General features: G+C 35.4%; 1 protein-coding gene and 1 long non-coding RNA gene across 2 annotated transcripts; both read right to left on the reverse strand.

Annotated features, from left to right (window-relative positions):
- Positions 1-998: 998 nt before the first annotated feature.
- On the reverse strand, positions 999-6733 carry LOC122599310 (ABC transporter C family member 3-like). The gene is made up of 10 exons (XM_043771806.1): positions 4433-6733; positions 4224-4310; positions 3492-4139; positions 3174-3338; positions 2714-3008; positions 2423-2637; positions 1951-2256; positions 1799-1862; positions 1464-1703; positions 999-1360 (listed from the first exon to the last, which is right to left on the reverse strand). Exons 1-10 carry the CDS (start codon positions 6725-6727, stop codon positions 1269-1271), a joined length of 4407 nt encoding a protein of 1468 aa, XP_043627741.1. The 5' UTR covers positions 6728-6733; the 3' UTR covers positions 999-1268.
- Positions 6734-7574: 841 nt separating this feature from the next.
- On the reverse strand, positions 7575-9201 carry LOC122599320. Its single transcript, XR_006323899.1, has 2 exons — positions 8941-9201; positions 7575-7820 (listed from the first exon to the last, which is right to left on the reverse strand). It is a non-coding gene; the product is annotated as an uncharacterized LOC122599320 (long non-coding RNA).
- Between the last annotated feature and the right edge of the window lie 10079 nt (positions 9202-19280).

Consider the following 19280-nt stretch of genomic DNA (forward strand, 5'->3'; position numbering starts at 1 on the left):
GATTGCTGAATTTCCTAAAATAGAGAATCCAATATGTTTTATAAGGGACGAGCATACTGCCCGCGGGTTGCGGCGGCGATGGAGATGAAGGGCGGTGGACGGTGGTGGAGATCGAGGGAGATGGTGGAGAAGGAGGGCGACGACGGAAGGTGATAGAAGGTCGATGAAAGTGTGTTATGATTAGAGAGAATGAGGGAAAAGAAAGTATATAATGCTTTTATGTTTAAAAATGGGTATTTTAGGAGAAAAAAATATGCTTAAAAGGGTATTATAAGGATACTAAAAAAATGCTTAAGACGCGTTTAGTTGGAGAAAATATTTTTAAGTTTTCCATTTTTAGTTTTCTATAAAATGAAAAGTTTTTTCATTCCTAAAAAACCCTTGAAAATTTTGAAAACGCGTTCAAAATAAAAGATAGAGTTTTCATTTTTTTATTTTAGAAAACTAGAAAACATGTTCAAATTCACTTGTTTTCTAAATTTAGGTTTAGAAAATAGAAAAGTGAAAACAAAAACTGAAAAAAACAGTTTTCTAATTTTAGTGCAAAAGTTGGAAAAGAGAATTTTCATTTTCTAGGAAAACTTTTCTAAAAAATTACAATTTGAATGCGTTTCCTGTTTTCTATGTTTTCTTGGAAAATGAAAATGAAAAACAAGGAAGTTTTCTTGAACTAAACGCACCCTTAATTTCTAAAAATAAAAAATAAATATGCTTATATAGATTCTATATTTTTTTTTAATATATAAAAGAGATGCCGTGATGATCGATGTGCCAATTTATTAACGATTTGATATTATTTTAAGGATGACTCTCAAAATGACGTGACATTCGAAGACAAAGTTACATTCGATAAATGACATTTGAAGATGATGTGATATTAGAACACTAATTTTAAAATTCTCTAATTATTGGTCTAATTTGTTGTATTTTTGTATGACATTCGATGCTGAAACGAAGTAAAAAAACATGATCTCATTTATATAGTAGTGAAAATAAACTTTTAAAAACAAGAAAGAATATATAGATTGAAAATAAACATTATGGATGCTCTTACAACGCCCAACACAACTACACGCATGCATAGGCTTCACTCCATGCTCTTCAAAATCTTCAAATGAACCCTTGATAATTCCAAAAAGCAAGTAAATGCATCTTCCTATCTCTACCAAAACAAGTTTGACTACAAGAAACCGAGCACAATGCCACAGCAAAACGAAACAAAACAACGATCAAAACCAGTAACTATCTCTTTGAGTGGTCCTAGAGTTCTACCTCATGCTGTACTCGGAAACCAGCTTGGAAAACGAAGATGATTCGTCTTCGAGCAATTTTGTTGGAGAATCATACTCTTCAATAAGACCTGCAATCAGAGAGTAAAACAAAGGAATCAAGCCGATGTTTTTGAAAACCAGATTACGTACCATTGAAGGGGTTAAAATGATTAAGGTTGAGCACATACTAACCGTTGTTTAGAACCAAGACTTTGTCACTATTGATCACAGAGGTGATCCTATGCGCTATTGTTATAACAGTAGAGTCTGAGAAGTGCTTCCTAAGCGTTTTCTGGATCATATTATCGCTAGACGTATCAACTGATGCAGTGGCCTCATCAAGAACCAAAATCTTGTTTTTCTTGAGTAGTACGCGACCAAGACAGACCAGTTGCCGTTGACCCATACTCCAATTCTCTCCATTTTCGGTAACTGTAACAATTATATGAACATGTTTTGGGAAAAGTTAGTGCTTTTGTGCAAAACCCAGATTAAAGTTTCGTTGAATGGGTGGAGGAACCAAGAACCTGTTGAGTCAAGCTGGCCTTCTTTCTTTCTCACCTCGTCTCCAATCTGGCATTTATCAAGCGCCTGAAACGATGAAATATATAAAAATACTGGCATACATATTGTATTATCATACCATGTATCAACATTTTAAAAAAATGATCATGTGTACCTCCCAAATCTGATCATCTGTATATTCTTCGAGTGGGTCCATGTTGCTACGTACAGTTCCATTGAACATAGTGGGATCTTGAGGAATTATACTTAACCTAGATCGTAAATCATGGAGTCCGATTGATGATATGTTGATCCCATCTATTAGAATTTTTCCGCCAGCAGGTTCAACTATACGGAAGAGTGTTTGTATAAGAGTAGATTTACCACTTCCAGTTCTTCCTACTATTCCAGTCTTTGTGCCTCCATTGAAAGTGCATGTAACACCTCTTAACACAAATGGCAAGTGTTGGGCGTATCGAACCTATACAGAAACTTGACTTTTATTTGCATCCGAATTTCACTTGAAAGTAATATTAGTTGTTTGAATATTATAACTTGAAGCAGTAGCAGTACATCTAAATTCCAGATCATACTGTCATTTGTACAATGTGTGCCAAACATCCCTTAGAGAGAAAAATAGTCATTACCTGCAGATGGAAGATATCAACTCTTCCATGTGAAGGCCAGAGGTGGTCAGGTCTATTCGACTCTATAACAAGAGGAGGCTCACTTGGGATAGACCAGTACTGAAAAATTCTTTCGACTGATATAAATCTTATCTCCACATTGCAAAGCTTTTGTATCGTCCATCCTTGTACTTTATTCAAATATAATCCATACGTCACTGCTAAGCCCGCAGTACCTTTAAGACCGGGGTTATGAGTTATTATGCCTCAAAACTGTAAATTTTAATTGAGTAATTGTGAATCATTACTTACTTGGACTGATTGTTCCTTCAGGAACGGAGAACAAAAAAATCAGAGTGAAGGCAAACATAAAAGTGGAGAGCATATCCAAGCGTAAGCTTAGCCAGTCAAAAGCACCAGCCACATGTAAATTTGGCCTGGAATAATCATCAATAAGCTTCAAGCACATGTCTTCAAATCTGTACTTCTGATCAAAGCTTCTAATTGTTGTTGATCCTGATATCGATTCAGAAAAATGTTGTATGACTGGGGCTTTGCACACTCCCACTAATCGGGTCAGTTCTCGTGCTGAAGGGAGGTAATATTGCTAGAAATACAATAAACATGTGTAAAACAGAAGTTGGATGTTGTGATAAAACTATTAGATAAATACAAGTTGTATGTGATGTATAATTCAAATCACATGGCAACGAACTTGAGAACCTCATTGATTATAAATGTGCAAGCATTTGGAAAGAATAAACATGGTTACCTGTAACCGTATGCAAATTCCAAACACGGGAAAGAAAAAAAGGAACACTGGCCAAGCACCGAGTGACATAACTATTATAATGCCTAAAAGCTGTATGACCACAGCGACAAATAGGATCATTGTATCGGCTATCTTAACGTCTACTGCACTTTGGTCTGCAGATGCCTGCACAAAGCAATCTGTCAAGTTCTTATATGTTATCAAGTTGCCTAATCACCTTCGATAGACTAGAAACAACTCGAAGCCATTAATTACTCTTTTTCACCTTTCACCCTTTTTTAATTAAGAAAAAATGTAACAAAAAATGGTATCACTTACTCTACTTAGAACTCGCCCTGATGGGTTGGAGTCGAAGAAAGACATGGGGGCACGGAAAATAGATAAATGCATTTTGTAGAATAACTGGTTGGCTGTCTCGTACCCAGCTTTCATTACCAGCATCGCTCTAGATAAAACACAGAAAGCACATCCAATTCCAAAAGCCACATATACAAGAATGAACTGAGAGCCTCCAACATGGGCTTCATTACTTTCTGATGCAGGGGAAGCCCAAGTCATCCAGAAATTTCCCGATATCAGAAGTAGCTCAAATGTAATTTGTGCTAACAATACCAACGGAACGAGTGCCCCTCCATAAGCAATTGTAATGTATTTCCAGTAGGCCAACAAGCCAACTGTACCTTTTTCTCTTTCTTCATTTTCCACAAGCTGCCTTTTCTTCCCCTTGGAGTAAGCCGCAACAACGTTTTGACTATTGATAATCCCATCTTGGATATTCCTTTTATAACTGGCCTGGCTTCCTTGGTTCTCATTTACACCTGTTAAATCAGATGCTAATGTCTTCTCTACAAAATCTATTTCCAATAAAGCTTCGTTGTGTGCACCAACAAGTTCCATGAAGTTGCTTTCTAATTTCAGTATTTCATCATATTTTCCGGCTTGAGCAACTCTTCCATCCTTTAAGACCTGGTGAAAAGACCATTGTGTTCAGATCGGTGTGTAAAGAAATTATTGCAGAGCAGCTGGAGTAATGATACTTCTGAAGCTTACCAAGATGAGATCTGCAACAGGTAAAAACTCCACCTGATGTGTGACGTAAATCACTGTTTTCATTTTCAGGAAGTTCAACATGCATTCCTGAAGATTTATACCCGCTCAAGTTAGATAACACGTGACGTTAAGTAATTCCGGAAAGAATAAGTACATATAAGTAGTACTGAAATATATGAACCATAAATTTCTGTTAGAGATCAACTCACTTTAAAAAGATGACTTCCTGTATGAGCATCAACAGCACTGAAAGGATCATCGAATAGATAGATATCAGCATCTTGATACAGAGCTCGTGCTATCTGTACTCTCTGCTTCTGGCCCCCACTTAAATTTATTCCCCTCTCCCCAATAACTGTTTGATCTCCATATGAGAGAAGTTCAAGGTCTATCTTCAAGGCACACGCTTCAAGAACCTTATCGTACCTTTCTCTGTCCATCTCTTTACCAAACAAGATATTCTCTTCTATGTTTCCACTCTGTATCCATGGTGATTGACCAACATAAGCCTTTGAGCCACTGACTTTGACTCTTCCTGACAATTTAGGAACTTCTCCTAAAATACAAGACAGTAAGCTTGATTTTCCCGAGCCAACCATGCCACACACAGCCACCCGCATGCCATGAACAACTCTGACTTGTATATCAGTCAATGTAGGATTGAAAGATGTAACATCCCATGAGAAAATTCCGTTGACTATCTCAACTGCAAAGTCAGTGCTGCCTCTGGGGACCAATTCTACCAGATTAGAATCCAAGTCACCAAGACGAAGGAATGATACAACACGATCAAGTGAGACTTTAGTCTGTACTATTGCAGATATTGTAGCCTGAAAATTCAATGCAGATTCTTGGAGAATCTTAAATGTTGCCAGCGTAGACAATAACTTCCCCGGTTCAAGCGGGATACCAGCAAAAATAGATGTCCCAAAAGTGGCTATAGCCACAAATGTGGGCGCAACCCAGAATGTGAAAGTGGTCAGCGCCATAGTAAACAAATTTTTATACAACCAGTGTGCCTCATCACTCCTGATATCATTAATTCTTGACAAGAACTTCATCTCCCAGCCATAAAGCTTCAGAATCCTCATGTTCTTCAAAATTTCGGAAGTCTCTTTCATCCTTTGATCTTTATATTTCATTAACTTATTTTGAAACTTCCTATGAAAACGCCCTAATGGTATATTGGCTGAAACCACAATTATGGTCGCAACAAAAGCAGAAATTGAAGAAACTCCAAGATTTCTATACAAAATTGCTAGTGCTAAACTGACCTGCACAATAACTAGCCAAGTGTTATGCATGCACTGGCTAAATCCACCAATTCGTTCAGCATCAATAGTTACAGAATTCATAATCGCGCCATTGGACTGCCCCTGCTTTGACTGAGATGAAAGGGTTAGACATTTACTGTAGATTTTAGCAACCAGAGCAGCTCTAACCCTCATTCCTGCCTGTTGCAATTTAAAATCTTGATGCCGTTGCGACAAACACTCTACAATCTTGCCAACAAAGAAAGCAGAAACTAGAAGAAATCCCTCATTAAAATCGCGACGTCCCTTCAGATATTCTACAAATGCATCTATGAGGAAAGGCCCAACGTATGTAGTCAATGTGTATACGAGAGCAAGGACTGCTGTGATTATTATGTCTTTCCATGTTGTCCAAATCACAGCCTTTGTGAGACCAAAAGTAGTGATTTGACCGTTTGCTCTCTTATCTGACTGTAGTTTATCACTTAAAATGGAAAAAGCTACTCTTGCACTATCTACAGTGTCAAGTTGTGGAACGTCGTCAAGGTCTAATGGCTTCTTATATCCTTTAGCAATCAACGGATGAATCCAAGAGAAAGTTAAAATACCAACAACACTTCTTCTTGTCGAAGGGTTAACTGTCTGACCCACGGTTTTCAACTCTTGATACAAGTGGCTTATTGTTACACCTTTTTTGATACCCAAAAATCCCAAATAGCAGAGAAGTAAACTGATAAAAGTGGACAAAGCATCATAGACCAAGAAATGTGCTGTCAGGTATATTTTTGGTTTCAAGTAAATATAGTCTAAAACAAGACTAACACTAAAGGTTAAGAAAAAAGAAACCGACCAAATCCTTGACACAAAGGGATACTTAGACTCCTTCGAGTTAGAGATACACTTATACAAGTAAACCAGAACAAATAGCCAAACAAAAAATCGAAGAAGGGTATTAGAAAAGGTAATAATGTTTTCATCAGTCCAACCATTTCTAAACCAATAAAAAAGGTTCAAGAAACACATAACAAGGTCAAGAAGCACAAGAACCACACAAGAAAACAGGGCCTGTTTGCAAAACAAGACCCCATTATTTGACATCTGTTTAAGACCATGGCCTTTAAATCTAATTTTTTTGCAGAGCCAACTCATGAATACAAAAAACAAGAAGCCAAGGTGTGTTGCAGCAGACAGCCCATGTAAGAGTATAATGTATCTACCACTATTCACCATCAATCTTGAAAGCATACCCATGAATGATGCATCAACATCTCCCATGGTTAAGTTCATCAAGTGATTTGGCTTTGGTGGAATAAACACACTTACACACAAAGGTATGTATGTATATACGAGTAGTATATATATATACACACATAAAAGGATCTGGTCAACATTGGTGACTATACCCATGTCCTTTTTGTCAACCAAACTGCTAATAAACAAAGACATTGTAATTGTTTGTTTGCAGTTTTAAAAAGACTTGGAAGTTGTAGAAAGAGAAAGCTGGTTAACATATATAATAAAAAATATAATAGAACATATTATGTATTTTATTTTTAAGTATTGGTGAAATCTTTATATATTAAGCTAGAATAAATTACAAACGAATGATCGTAAGGCAAAGTTTATCATTTGACATAAATTACCTTCCAACTACTTTAACAAATTTAAAAACCATGATTTGAATTTTGTCAACCATTAAAATTTTCAGAATCCAATCTTTTGAAATTCTAATTCAATTAATAGATTTCAATTTATTTTAAAACATCTGTGAATAAACCGAATAAACCTAATTTAACCAACATTTTAATTTACACACTAAACTCAAAATTTTTTCCTTTAATCCTTGACTTTTATCTATTTTCATTTTCACCCCTCGATTTTTTTTTTTCCTTCTAAAATATCCGAAAACATGATCACAGAGCACACACGACTACAAACCCTAGTTTAAATCATCTTCATACCTATTCCATGTTCAAGAGCTCCTCAAATTACTATCCCTGACGTCTTAATGAAAAATGGTTCTTAAATAAGTTTTGTTCTCTAATGACATAGCATATAGACGAGTAACTCCTGCATAACATGTTTGATGGTGGTAAACTTGATCTTAACAACCTCAACAAATATTTTTACTCATAAGTTGGACTGAATTATGTACCAAGCGTACATTTTCTTCTTGTGCAAGGTAATTCGGATAAAAACGATTACATGGCAAGATGGCATCAGCTAATTGACAACTATATGATCGACCTCATGTTGTAGTGTTGTACTCTGCAACCAGCTGGGAAAAGGAAGATGATTTATCTTCTAACAATATTTGTAGGAGAATCATATTCTTCAATAAGACCTGCAAATCATGGACAAATTTAAATGATTCAAAGCAGAAGTTTCTTTGCACACAAAAGCTGGTAACATATAGAGGCAAACGCGACAGGATTGAGCTTACACAAACCGAAACCGTTGCTTAAAACTAAAACCATGTCGCTATTGACCACAGAGGTGATTCAGTGAGCTATTTATGACAGTACATGGAGAAAAGTGTTCCTTAGTGTTTTTTGAATCAACTTATGCAGTGGCTTCATCAAGAAGCGGCTGATTTGGCTGACCGGCCAGTTGTTGAAGAACACGCTTGATGGGTATCTAACTTTCATTCATTCCTTCTTTTCAATATTCTCTACTTTTGTTTCTTTCTATAAATCCATGTTTGAATTAATACTTGTACATGATCATTAATCCATTATCACAATGCATGATATATGTCATTCTCACATTAATGCATGTTATCTTAGTAGTTAATAACTAGAATAGCGGTGTAGCGGTCAAGGTCCGCTATATGCTATATTGGTTATAGCGGTAATTAAAATATTATGCAATATCTATATGTATATAATTCTTAATACTTAATATTTAATAAAAATATCAACTAATACTTTATACTTAATAGAAATAGCATAAGTCAAGCTTAAAAGTGTCAATATTTGAAATATTAGTGTTACTACTTGCAAAAATTAGTGCTTCTTTCAAATTTGGGCCAAAAAAAAAAAGCTATAGCACCGCTATTTTACCACTCTTTGGACCGCTATAGCACTGGTATTAGTAAAATAGCGCCGCTAATAGCGGGACCGCTAACCGCTATAGCACCGCTATCGATAACATAGCATGTTATATGATCATTATCACAATATATGTTAATAGATCTGATATATATTATGTGTACGCAGCAGCTTTGAATAACCTATATTGCTCAAAAACTATTATTATTTAACATACAGGCATGAAGCTAAATTTATTCAAATACTTGTTAAAACGATTTCACTAGAGTTAAGTTTCATTGATCAGCTGTTTGTTGATGGCAAGTTAATGTATAGGCATGGAGTTCCACTATAAGGTAGGAAACCACTTTTTATTAATAAAAAAAGATATAACATACCTAAGATAGTAAGATCTAAAATGAAAAAATGTTGAACCTTATTCAGTTGCGTCCAATTTAAGTATTATTTCAAAAGCCCAAATGCAACTGCTGATTCTCTCAGGATGAGGTTCAGAGTCCAATTTGAAGGCCTTTGAAAGCTGTTTAGAAGTCAAACCACAACAGATGCGAACAAATTCTTCTAAGACCAGATCATAGAGGCTTTTGACACCCAACATTAATGCAGCCTGAATGAAATGAAAACAGGAAATTAATTAGAAAAAAAAAACAAAACAAAAGCAGATACTGTAGATACAAACAAACAATGAGAATTGAAGTGATAAAAATATAAGAATGATAATGAATAAAATAATGGAAAATGTTCCATGATGTTAACATCATAAATCTTAGATGATGTTGTTCTCACAAACTCACTTAAATCATTTTCTACACATGTTAAAAAACCCTCCATAATTTTAATGGTTTGTGAGAGCAACATCATGAAACCAAAATAATGTTAACATCATCCAAGTTATCCCCATAAAATAATAAAGGATGCAATGGAAAATAAAAGTGGTAAAGGAGAGTCCATAAAATAATAACAATAATAAGCATACTTGTTTAACCTAACGAGTAGGGGTTTGCACGGAGCCAACTTTTATCAAGTAACCAGAGCTCAAGCCCTGAGGCCCAAAATCGAAGCTCAAAATACATAAAGATCCAGCTCGAAAGGGTCCAATTGACTGAGCCTTAAAAAATAAAATTCAAGCTGGGCTTGTGTGGATTTTAATTTTCTACATAATTGTGTGTAGATGAGTTCAACGATAAAAATTTGATGGTTACATATATTATCAAGCTCTTGGATATGAGCTCCATACGCATGGGCTAGAAGCGCCACTAAGGGGGTGGTTTTGGTTAGCTTATTGGCATTGAACCATGGATTATATTTTCAAACAACATCCAAAAATTAGGGGGAAAACGAATCCCTTCTGCGGTAAAGTTTAAGCCCAAATAATAATAATAGATAAATATATAAAAATATAATGATACTTATAATAAATAATAAATAAATTTTTAAATAAATATATAAGAAAATATAAATTAAAGAGAGAGAGAAAGAGGATGTGTTGAAATTACAACACCAGATTATTCAAAGCTGACATGGCAGTCCACCTCATCTGTATGAGTGTGGAGCAAGTTATTTTTTATATTTCAGAATGTTTTATTTTAGTTTGTTTACTTGGTCAATTTCTGTTTTGAATAAATGCTAGTCATCAGGATAGTGGGTAGTGTTTTCAGATTTTTAGGAGTTAGTTGAGTAGTGCCTTTATGCCTTATGTTTCAGTATTTATAGTCCTTTCTTATTTCAGTTTTAATCATTTAGAAAAAGAGCAAAGTTCTGGCTCAAATACTTGTGTTAAATCTTCATTATATTCTGTGTGTTTCATTATATTCAAGTTAAAAAGTGGTATCAGAGCTTGTGATCAAGAATGTCAGACCTGAATCTGATTGGCGGTGTGAAGAAGCTGAACAACCAGAATTAGAAAACCTGGTCAACCTACCTCTCATCATACCTACAAGGGCAAGACTTGTGGGAGGTGACTCAAGGTAGTGATGCAATTGAGCCACCGAGAGAGACACCTGATGGTGCACTTAGAAAATGGCGGGTTAAGGCCGGGAAGGCGATGTTTACCTTGAAGACGACGGTAGAGGAAGAGTTGCTGGATCATATCAGGGAGTCAAAGACACCCAAAGAAGCCTGGGATACCCTCTCTGTTCTGTTTTCCAAGAAGAACCATACCCGATTGCAATTGCTTGAAAATGAACTGCTGTCGATCACACAAAAAGATTTGACTATTCCCCAATATTTTCACAAAATCAAATCACTGTGTCGTGAGATAGCAGATCTTGATGAAGAAGCTAAAATCGAAGATGCACGTATGAAGCGCATTATAATTCATGGTCAAATCAGAATTTCAGGGCTTCATTACAGCAGTGCAAGGATGGCCTACACAGCATACAATTAGTGAACTTGAGAACTTGCTAGCAGGCCAAGAGGCACTAGCAAAGCAGATGGTGAATACCTCTCTTGGACCTTCTCAGGTCAAGCCGGAGGTGACTGCTCTATATGCAGATAAAGGCAAAGGGAAGCAACGGTATGGCTCAAACCAAAACAGAAAACAATCTTTTAACCGATCGAAGGGTTCAGAATTCGAGAGGAAAACTCAAGATTTTGAGAAAGGGGAATCCTCTGGTGAAAGAAAAAATCGGTACTTAGGGAAACGTAACACCTTCGAGTGTTACAACTGTGGTAGAAAGGGACATATGGCTCGGAATTGCAGATCAAAACCACAAGTTGAAGGGAATGCTGTCGCGGTCCAGGTTGAAGAAACATGGGATGCGGAGGCTTGTATGGCTTATGACATTGATGCATCCGCTCTAACAACTACAACCGAGCAACGACCCAACAAGTTAGAAGAATGGATCGTTGACTTGGGCTGCACCAACCATATGACAGGCGAGAAGGAACGACTGTCACATCCAATTACGTATGAGGGCAGTCGTGTAGTAGTGATAGCAGATAACTCAAAGCACTCGATAGCCCATCTGGGTGATGTAATTTTTCATACTCTTTGTGACCAGAAGAATAATCTCACACTTAAGGGGGTCTATCATGTTCCAGGAATGAAGAAGAATCTTCTCTCAGTCCCCCAGATGACTCTTGAAGGCAAGTATGTATTATTTGGCCCTAAAGATGTTAAGGTATTTGATGAGTTCGTGACAGAATCAATACCAGTTCTACAAGGCCATCGAAAGGAGAATGCATACATGTTGTCCGCAAAGGCTGCATGCATAGAGAAAACCAAGACTCATCAAAGTGTGGATCTGTGGCACATGAGGCTGGGCCATGTTAGCTACGAGAAGTTGGACCGGATGATGAAGAGAGAAACCACTAATGGGCTGCCATAGTTAGAAGTTCAGTCGGGCTTGATTTGTGCAGGTTGTCAATTTGGTAAAGCCCATCAACAACCATTCACCCCATCACAGTTCCAATCAAAAGGGCCACTAGACCTGGTCCATAGCGATGTTTTTGGACCTATTGAACAACCATCTCTCAGCGGCATGAGATACATGGTCACATTTACTGATGATTTCTCTCGTTTTGTTTGGGTGTTCTTTATGCGAGAAAAATCAGAAACCCTTACGAAGTTTAAGGTGTTCAAGTCGATGGTGGAGAGTGAGACAAACATGAGTATAAGAATGTTGCGATCAGACAATGGCGGTGAGTATACCTCCAACCAGTTTAATGAATTCTTGAAAGAATGTCGAATTAAAAGGCAACTCACTTGTGTATACACCCGACAACAGAACGGGGTTTCAGAACGTAAGAATCGCCATTTAGCTGAGGTTATGAGAAGCATGGTTCATGATAAGAATGTACCAGACAAGTTTTGGGCAGAAGGAATGAAGACTGCCGCGTACGTGATCAATAGGTTACCACAACAAGGGTTAGAGTTTATGTCACCTTATGAAAAGCTGAAAAATCACAAACCTACTGCAAGTCACTTCCGAGTATTTGGTTGTGTTTGCTATGTGTTTGTTCCTAACAATCTTAGGCACAAGCTAGAAAGAAAAGCAATTCGGTGCATATTTGTGGGTTATGACAACCAACGAAAGGGATGGAAATGTTGTGATCCTACAACTGGGATGTGTTATGCGTCTCGTAATGTTGTGTTTGATGAGACATCAGCTTGGTGGTCCCCTAATAAATAATTTCTCCCAGATTCATCAAGGCTGAAAGAAGAATTGAAGTCATCAAACGTTGGGCTCAAGTTTGATGAAGAGAGTCAAATCGAAGGGAAAGACAAAGGAAATCAGGGTATAGAACCAGAACCAGAAGCTGTTGATCAACATGATGAGCCACAACAACAAACCCTTAGAAGATCTAATCGAGAACGGAAGCAAAACCCAAGGTACAAAAATTATACCACACATTATGCTAATGTTGAAGAGGAATGTGCAAAACCCGGCTCATTCGAAGAGGCGTATCAGCACAGTGGCTGGATGTCAGCTATGAAGGCTGAAGTTGATGCTCTCATGAGCAATCAGACCTGGGATTTAGTCCCTAGGTCAGTTGACATGAAGCCAATAACATGCAAGTGGGTTTACAAGGTCAAACGAAGGGCAGACGGGTGTGTTGAAAGGCTAAAGGCACGACTAGTGGCACGTGGTTGCTCGCAGCAAGAAGGGCTAGACTATGAGGACACGTTCAGTCCTGTAGTCAAGCAAACCACAATTCGAGTAATTCTTGCCTTAGCAGTTAACCAGGGCTGGAATCTTTGGCAAATGGATGTGCACAACGCTTTCCTATATGGAAATCTAGATCACATCATATACATGGAGCAACTAACAGGTTTTGTCAGCTCCACTCAGCCAAATTACGTGTGTAAACTCAAGAAAGCACTCTATGGGCTTAAACAATCACCCCGTGCTTTGTACGGAAAGATGGCTGAGTTTCTTGAGCATAATGGTTTTGTTAGCACTATGGCAGATGCAAGCTTGTTCGTGAAGAAGTTGGGATCTAAAGTGGTTGTGGTACTTGTGTACATAGATGATCTCATTATCACAGGTGATCTAGAGAGGGAAATCAGTCAGCTTAAAGACAACTTGAAGGTCAGATTTAAGATGAAGGATCTGGGCAAGCTTCAACATTTTCTTGGGCTGGAAATTAAGTACATGGGCAACGGGCTACTGTTGCACCAGACAAAATATATCAGGGATATGCTGAGAAGGTTTGGTATGGAGAATGCTAAAACAGCTATCACATCGATGGAACCAAATGTAAAGTTGTGTGCTGATGGGGGCAGGGAGTTAGAAGATGGGACCAGCTATCGTCAAATGATAGGAAGTCTGATCTATGCCACTCTTACTTGACCGGATGTTTCTTTTGCAGTAGGAGTGTTGAGCCGATTTATGCAAGCTCCAAGACGCCCTCACTTGTTTGCTGCTCACCGAGTGCTGCGATTCTTGAAGACAACAATTGGATCTGGTCAATTGTTGTCTTCAAGCAATTGCTGAAAGAGTTGAATCAGCAAGTGGAAGAACCGGTGGAGCTGTTCTGTGATAATAGACCAGTAATTCAATTAGCCGAGAACCCCACTTTCCATGCAAGAACAAAGCATATAGAAGTGGATCATCATTTAATTCGAGAAAAGGTTCTAAGAGGTGAGATAGATCTAAAGTACGTGGAGACTAACAATCAAGTGGCTGATATATTCACAAAAGGACTGTCAGCAGTTAAGTTGAAGAAATTTCGTGAAGATCTAAAGATGGAGGAATTTGGTGTTGAGGGGGAGTGTTGAAATTATAACACCAGATTATTCAAAGCTGACATGGCAGTCCACCTCATCTGTATGAGTGTGGAGCAAGTTATTTTTTATATTTCAGCATGTTTTATTTTAGTTTGTTTACTTGGTCATTTTCTGTTTTGAATAAATGCTAATCATCAGGATAGTGGGTAGTGTTTCCAGATTTTTAGGAGTTAGTTGAGTAGTGTCTTTATGCCTTATGTTTCAGTATTTATAGTCCTTTCTTATTTCAGTTTTAATCATCCAGAAAAAGAGCAAAGTTTTGGCTCAAATACTCGTGTTAAATCTTCATTATATTCTGTGTGTTTCTCTTGTGAGTCGAGTGATATACCCTTTGTCAAGTTAACAGGATGTACATCGATAAAATCCAAAAAAAGGGATACATCTAGATAGCGATGGATATATTGGAGAAATTTGGAATCGAAATCCTTGAGCTTCTTCTGTTGGACGATGAGGTTTTCATCGTCGTCATCAGAATACTGCTGGAGCTTGATCTCCGCACGTTTTTACAGTAGTGAAAAACCATTATAAGGATCGAGTTTTCAAGGTCAGCAGTGAACGGACCGTAACATCCATTCATGAGTTTCATACGCATAAAAGAAGACTCAATGCTACAGATCAGATCCGCCTCAGGGTACTTAAGGTTCAAAGAATAAAACGTCATCTTCTTCTTCTCTCCTTCGAACATCAGAAGGTGACACCTCAAATAAATTAGTACCAAGAACTTGATAGTAAAAAAACTAAACCAGAAATAATTGAAGTAAGATATCAAAGAGAGAGAAATTAAGCACCTTCACCAACAGCAGACGACGATTTTAATAAACTTGGATTGAAGTCTTTTGTTACTGTTACAATCCATCAGATGTAAGTAATATATAAAATCAAGAAATAATTGAAATAAAAAAGTCAACATTAAAAATGAAGTCATAAATAAATTATGTACCTTGACTATCAGAAGGTGACACCTCAAATAAATTACTGGTAGTACTGACCTTCTTGCTTTCTACAATCCATGGACTTGTTAATAAATAAACTAAACGGGGAATGATTGAAGTAAAATACAAAGAGAGAACGAAATTATGCACCTTCACCATCAGCAGACGACGATTCTACTATATTAGGATTGAAGTCTTTTGGTTCTGCTACAATCCATCCGATTGTAAGTAATATATAAAATAAACAGGGTATAATTGAAATTAAAAAAAAAAAAAAGTCAACCTTAAAAGTGTCAATACTTGAAAAAATTAGTGTTTATTATGTTGTGTTGAAGATTAGACCAGAAAAAACCAAAAAGATAAGAATAAACAAAACGTTATAGAACCGCTAATGGACCGCCATAGCACCGACATCGGTAACATAGCGCCGATAATAGCGGGACTGCTATTCTGAGGCCCGAGTTAAAAAAAAAAACAAAGAAACAATACAAGTAAGCACCTTGACCACCATCAAATGGTGACACTTCAAATACTGCAGAATCAAACTTCTTTTCTGCCACAATTCATGAATTTGCAAGTATTTCACAATGAAATAAACGGTGAACAACTGAAGTAAACGGGAAAAATAAGATAGATAAATTAAGCACCTTGACTACCAAAAGGTAACCCTTCAAATAATACAGAATTGAGGTTCTTCGTTTCTGCTACAATCCATCAAACTGTAAGTAATAGATTATATAATACACGGGAAAAAGTTGAAGTCGTAAACAAATTATGCACCTAGACAATCAGAAGGTGACAGCTCAAACAAATTAGTACTGAACTTGCTTTCTACAAACCATGAATTTGTTAATAAAACCTCAGAAAGATTAATTGAACTGGAAAAAAGACAAAGAGACAAATAAATTATGCACCTTTACGATATGAAGGTGGCGATAGTGATAAATCGAAACTCTTCTTAATGTTGGCTTCTCAGTAGCTTCAACTAAGGAATTTAACAAATTAATAAATAAATCAAACCGGGCATTGTGCCGCCCTCCGCGGGTTTTGAGCCCCAATACCTCGACGGTGTATGGGGGAGGTTAACATGCAGGCAGACCTTACCTCTACCTAAGTAGAGAGGTTGCTTCCAGTTTCTACCTAAATGGTAGAAAAGGTCCTCCGGTAGAAAAGGCCCTCCAACCTTTGCATGGGATGAGGATCGAACCCATGACCTCTGTCTCCAGAGACATGGCTAAACCGGGCATTGATCAGTTGAAGTAAAAAGAAAAAGAAAAATTGAGAGAAAATAAATTAATCACCAGCTGTATAATCAATTGTAGAATTGTAAACAAACAACGAAGTTAAATCAATTGGGATTGAATAATTGAAGGAAAAAATAATAGTGAGAAAAAATTAAGCACCTTTTTGACAGGCATAATAAAATTGCTCCGCATAATAATCTATCTTCATATTCTGTAGTGCTCGAGCAGATTCTTCCACTACAATCCATCTATTTGTTAGAAAATACACAATAAAATAATTGAGAAGAAAAAACAACAAAAATGCAAGATTAAGTTATTCACCTGTCCACATATAGTCTTGTAAATTGGGAAGAGAGAAACCTTTAAAAAATAATAAAAGGAAAAGAAAATATGTTGATTAGACGTGGAAAAATCGATCAATTGGGATTAATAATTGATTAACACACAGAGAGAGAGACACACACACATTAACAATAAATTTTTAATCGTTAAATAAACGTAAGATGTATAGACACATTAACAATAACTATATTCATGTTTTAATTGTTACATAAATGTAAGTTGTAACGATGATGAAAATTGTTATATATTAACAACGTTATATATATAAAAAGACAGATGAGAATAATCAAAAAATAAATGTTTAAAATTAAGTAAAACCGTAACTGTGTGAAATTTGTTTGATGAAAAACTTAATAGTTTAGTGTAAAAAAATGGAAAAAAAAACTTTGATGTGAAGTGAAAGTTAAAAAATAGAAACTTTAGGAGGGTTAAAATGAATATTGTTAAAAATTATTATGTGCTATAAGAACTTGTACATATCACATTATTTTTACTCCGTAATACATATATATATATATATATATATATATATATATATATATATATATATATACGAGCATAGTGTCCGCGCATTGCAGCGGCTAGAAAGTGAGGAAGGCAGGCGGTGGTGGAGATCGCGGGAGGCGGTGGAGAAGGGGGGCGACAACGGATGATGATAGAAGCTAAGTCGATAAGAGAGTGTAATGATTAGAGGGAATTGGAGAAAGGGGAATATATAAGGGTTTTATGTTTTATGTAGGGGTATTTTGGGAAGAAATTTTTTGCTTAATTTCTTAATCTCAATTCTCTTTATAAGGGATTATAGATATATGAAATGAGTATGGGGAAGTGAGTATAGGGTTGTCCCCCATTTAAGATGGGGAACCCCTCACATTTTGTTTTTTTAACCATAAAAATCATGGGGGTCCATGGTTTTATTTAAAATACAAAAAAATATATATATTTGAATGTGAGGAACCCCATATTCACTTTTTCATATATATATATATATATATATATATATATTAAAAAGAAAATGCCATAACGAAGGGATATATTTTTAGCCTTTTCAACTAAAATGCAATTAAAGAGTACAAAGTAGATGATGTTGTACTTATGCCTAGCATCAAGTAGTTGTACTAATTATACAATCTGAAGTGGTACAATTATATACTCTCTCTATCTCATCAAAAATGTCTTAGTTTGAATTTTCAAAGTGTTTGTTTATAAACTTTGACCTTAAATATATTCTTTTGTGTTATATAAAATTTGATGAAAATTATATCAATGAAAACACGTCTAAACCATAATCAATTCATATAACTTTCATTGAATATTATCTAACACAAATAAAATTATCTTAGGTCAAAGTTTAAAAGTTATACTTTGAAAATTTAAAACATGACACTTTTAATGAGACGGGTGAAATAGCTTTTTACTATAGTTATAATTAAGTTTTTTATTTTTTAAATTACATAAATACCTTGTAAAGTTAATACTATAATTAGTTACTATATATCAGATATCTTTAGAAAATAAATCTTTAGTTAATAGTTTTGTTTAAAAACTATATCTTATAACTTCATTAAAAAAAATACAGGTATAACTATAACTACCTTTGTCAAATATATCTTATATGGATGATTGAAAAGTTACAAAAAAAATGATCAGATATTTAAATTTTTATACATATATCAACTGTCCAACACTTTCTATCCGTACATCCGTTTGAACCAGTAAAAGTTCTGCTACAATCAATCAATCAATTTGTTAATTAAAAAAAAGATCAAAAATAAACATATATATATATATATATATGTATATTACAAATTAAACAAGTAGATAGATGGATGGAATTTGTTACCGAATAACTAACCTACTGACTCCATGAAAGGAAACCCTAATTGTTTGGATTCGATAGATGAAACGAACAAAAAGAATTGCCGCGCTTTTTGTTTGATGTGAATTAAAAAACAAAATATTTATTGTGATATAAAAAGACTTCTATGGAAATATTTGTTTTTTAAAAGGAAAGTTTTAAAATGAAAAAGTAGTGTTATATGAGGTTTTAGTTTGAATTAAGTTTTCATTTTTGAAATTATATAAATATTTTTTTAAAGTTACTCCTATAGTTACGATATTAAACATCTTTAAAAAAATAACTTTTTAACTATCATATTCATAAAAACTGCATCTTATAACTTTATTAAAAACTAGATTAAACATGGTAAGAAAATTAACTATAATAAAACTTTATAATAGACAAATCATATTTATATTGTCATACACATAAAAAATGTATCTTATCAAATTTGGATTATTATGATATAACAATAGATTGTAGCAGCAATGATAACTGTATAATTGTTTATTAAAATAGTACAAAATTTATATAAAACATAGTTATCAATAGATAAACATAAAGAGAAGTTCAATTTATATGCATAAAGCTTAAACAAATTATTCTAATTATATATCATTATTTCTTGATGTAATCATTAGAATTAATTTAAACTATCAAATATCTGC

This window comes from Erigeron canadensis, chromosome 5, assembly GCF_010389155.1.
Source record: "Erigeron canadensis isolate Cc75 chromosome 5, C_canadensis_v1, whole genome shotgun sequence".
NCBI lineage: Eukaryota > Viridiplantae > Streptophyta > Magnoliopsida > Asterales > Asteraceae > Erigeron > Erigeron canadensis.

Excerpts from the sequence above, each read along its gene's own strand:
- LOC122599310 (XM_043771806.1), bottom strand. The coding sequence starts at position 6,727 with ATGGGTATGCTTTCAAGATTGATGGTGAATAGTGGTAGATACATTATA. Across the intron at positions 4,140-4,223 it reads CTGTTGCAGATCTCATCTTG|GTCTTAAAGGATGGAAGAGT; the intron begins GTAAGCTTCAGA and ends TCTTTTCACCAG. Across the intron at positions 3,339-3,491 it reads CAGGGCGAGTTCTAAGTAGA|GCATCTGCAGACCAAAGTGC; the intron begins GTAAGTGATACC and ends TGCTTTGTGCAG.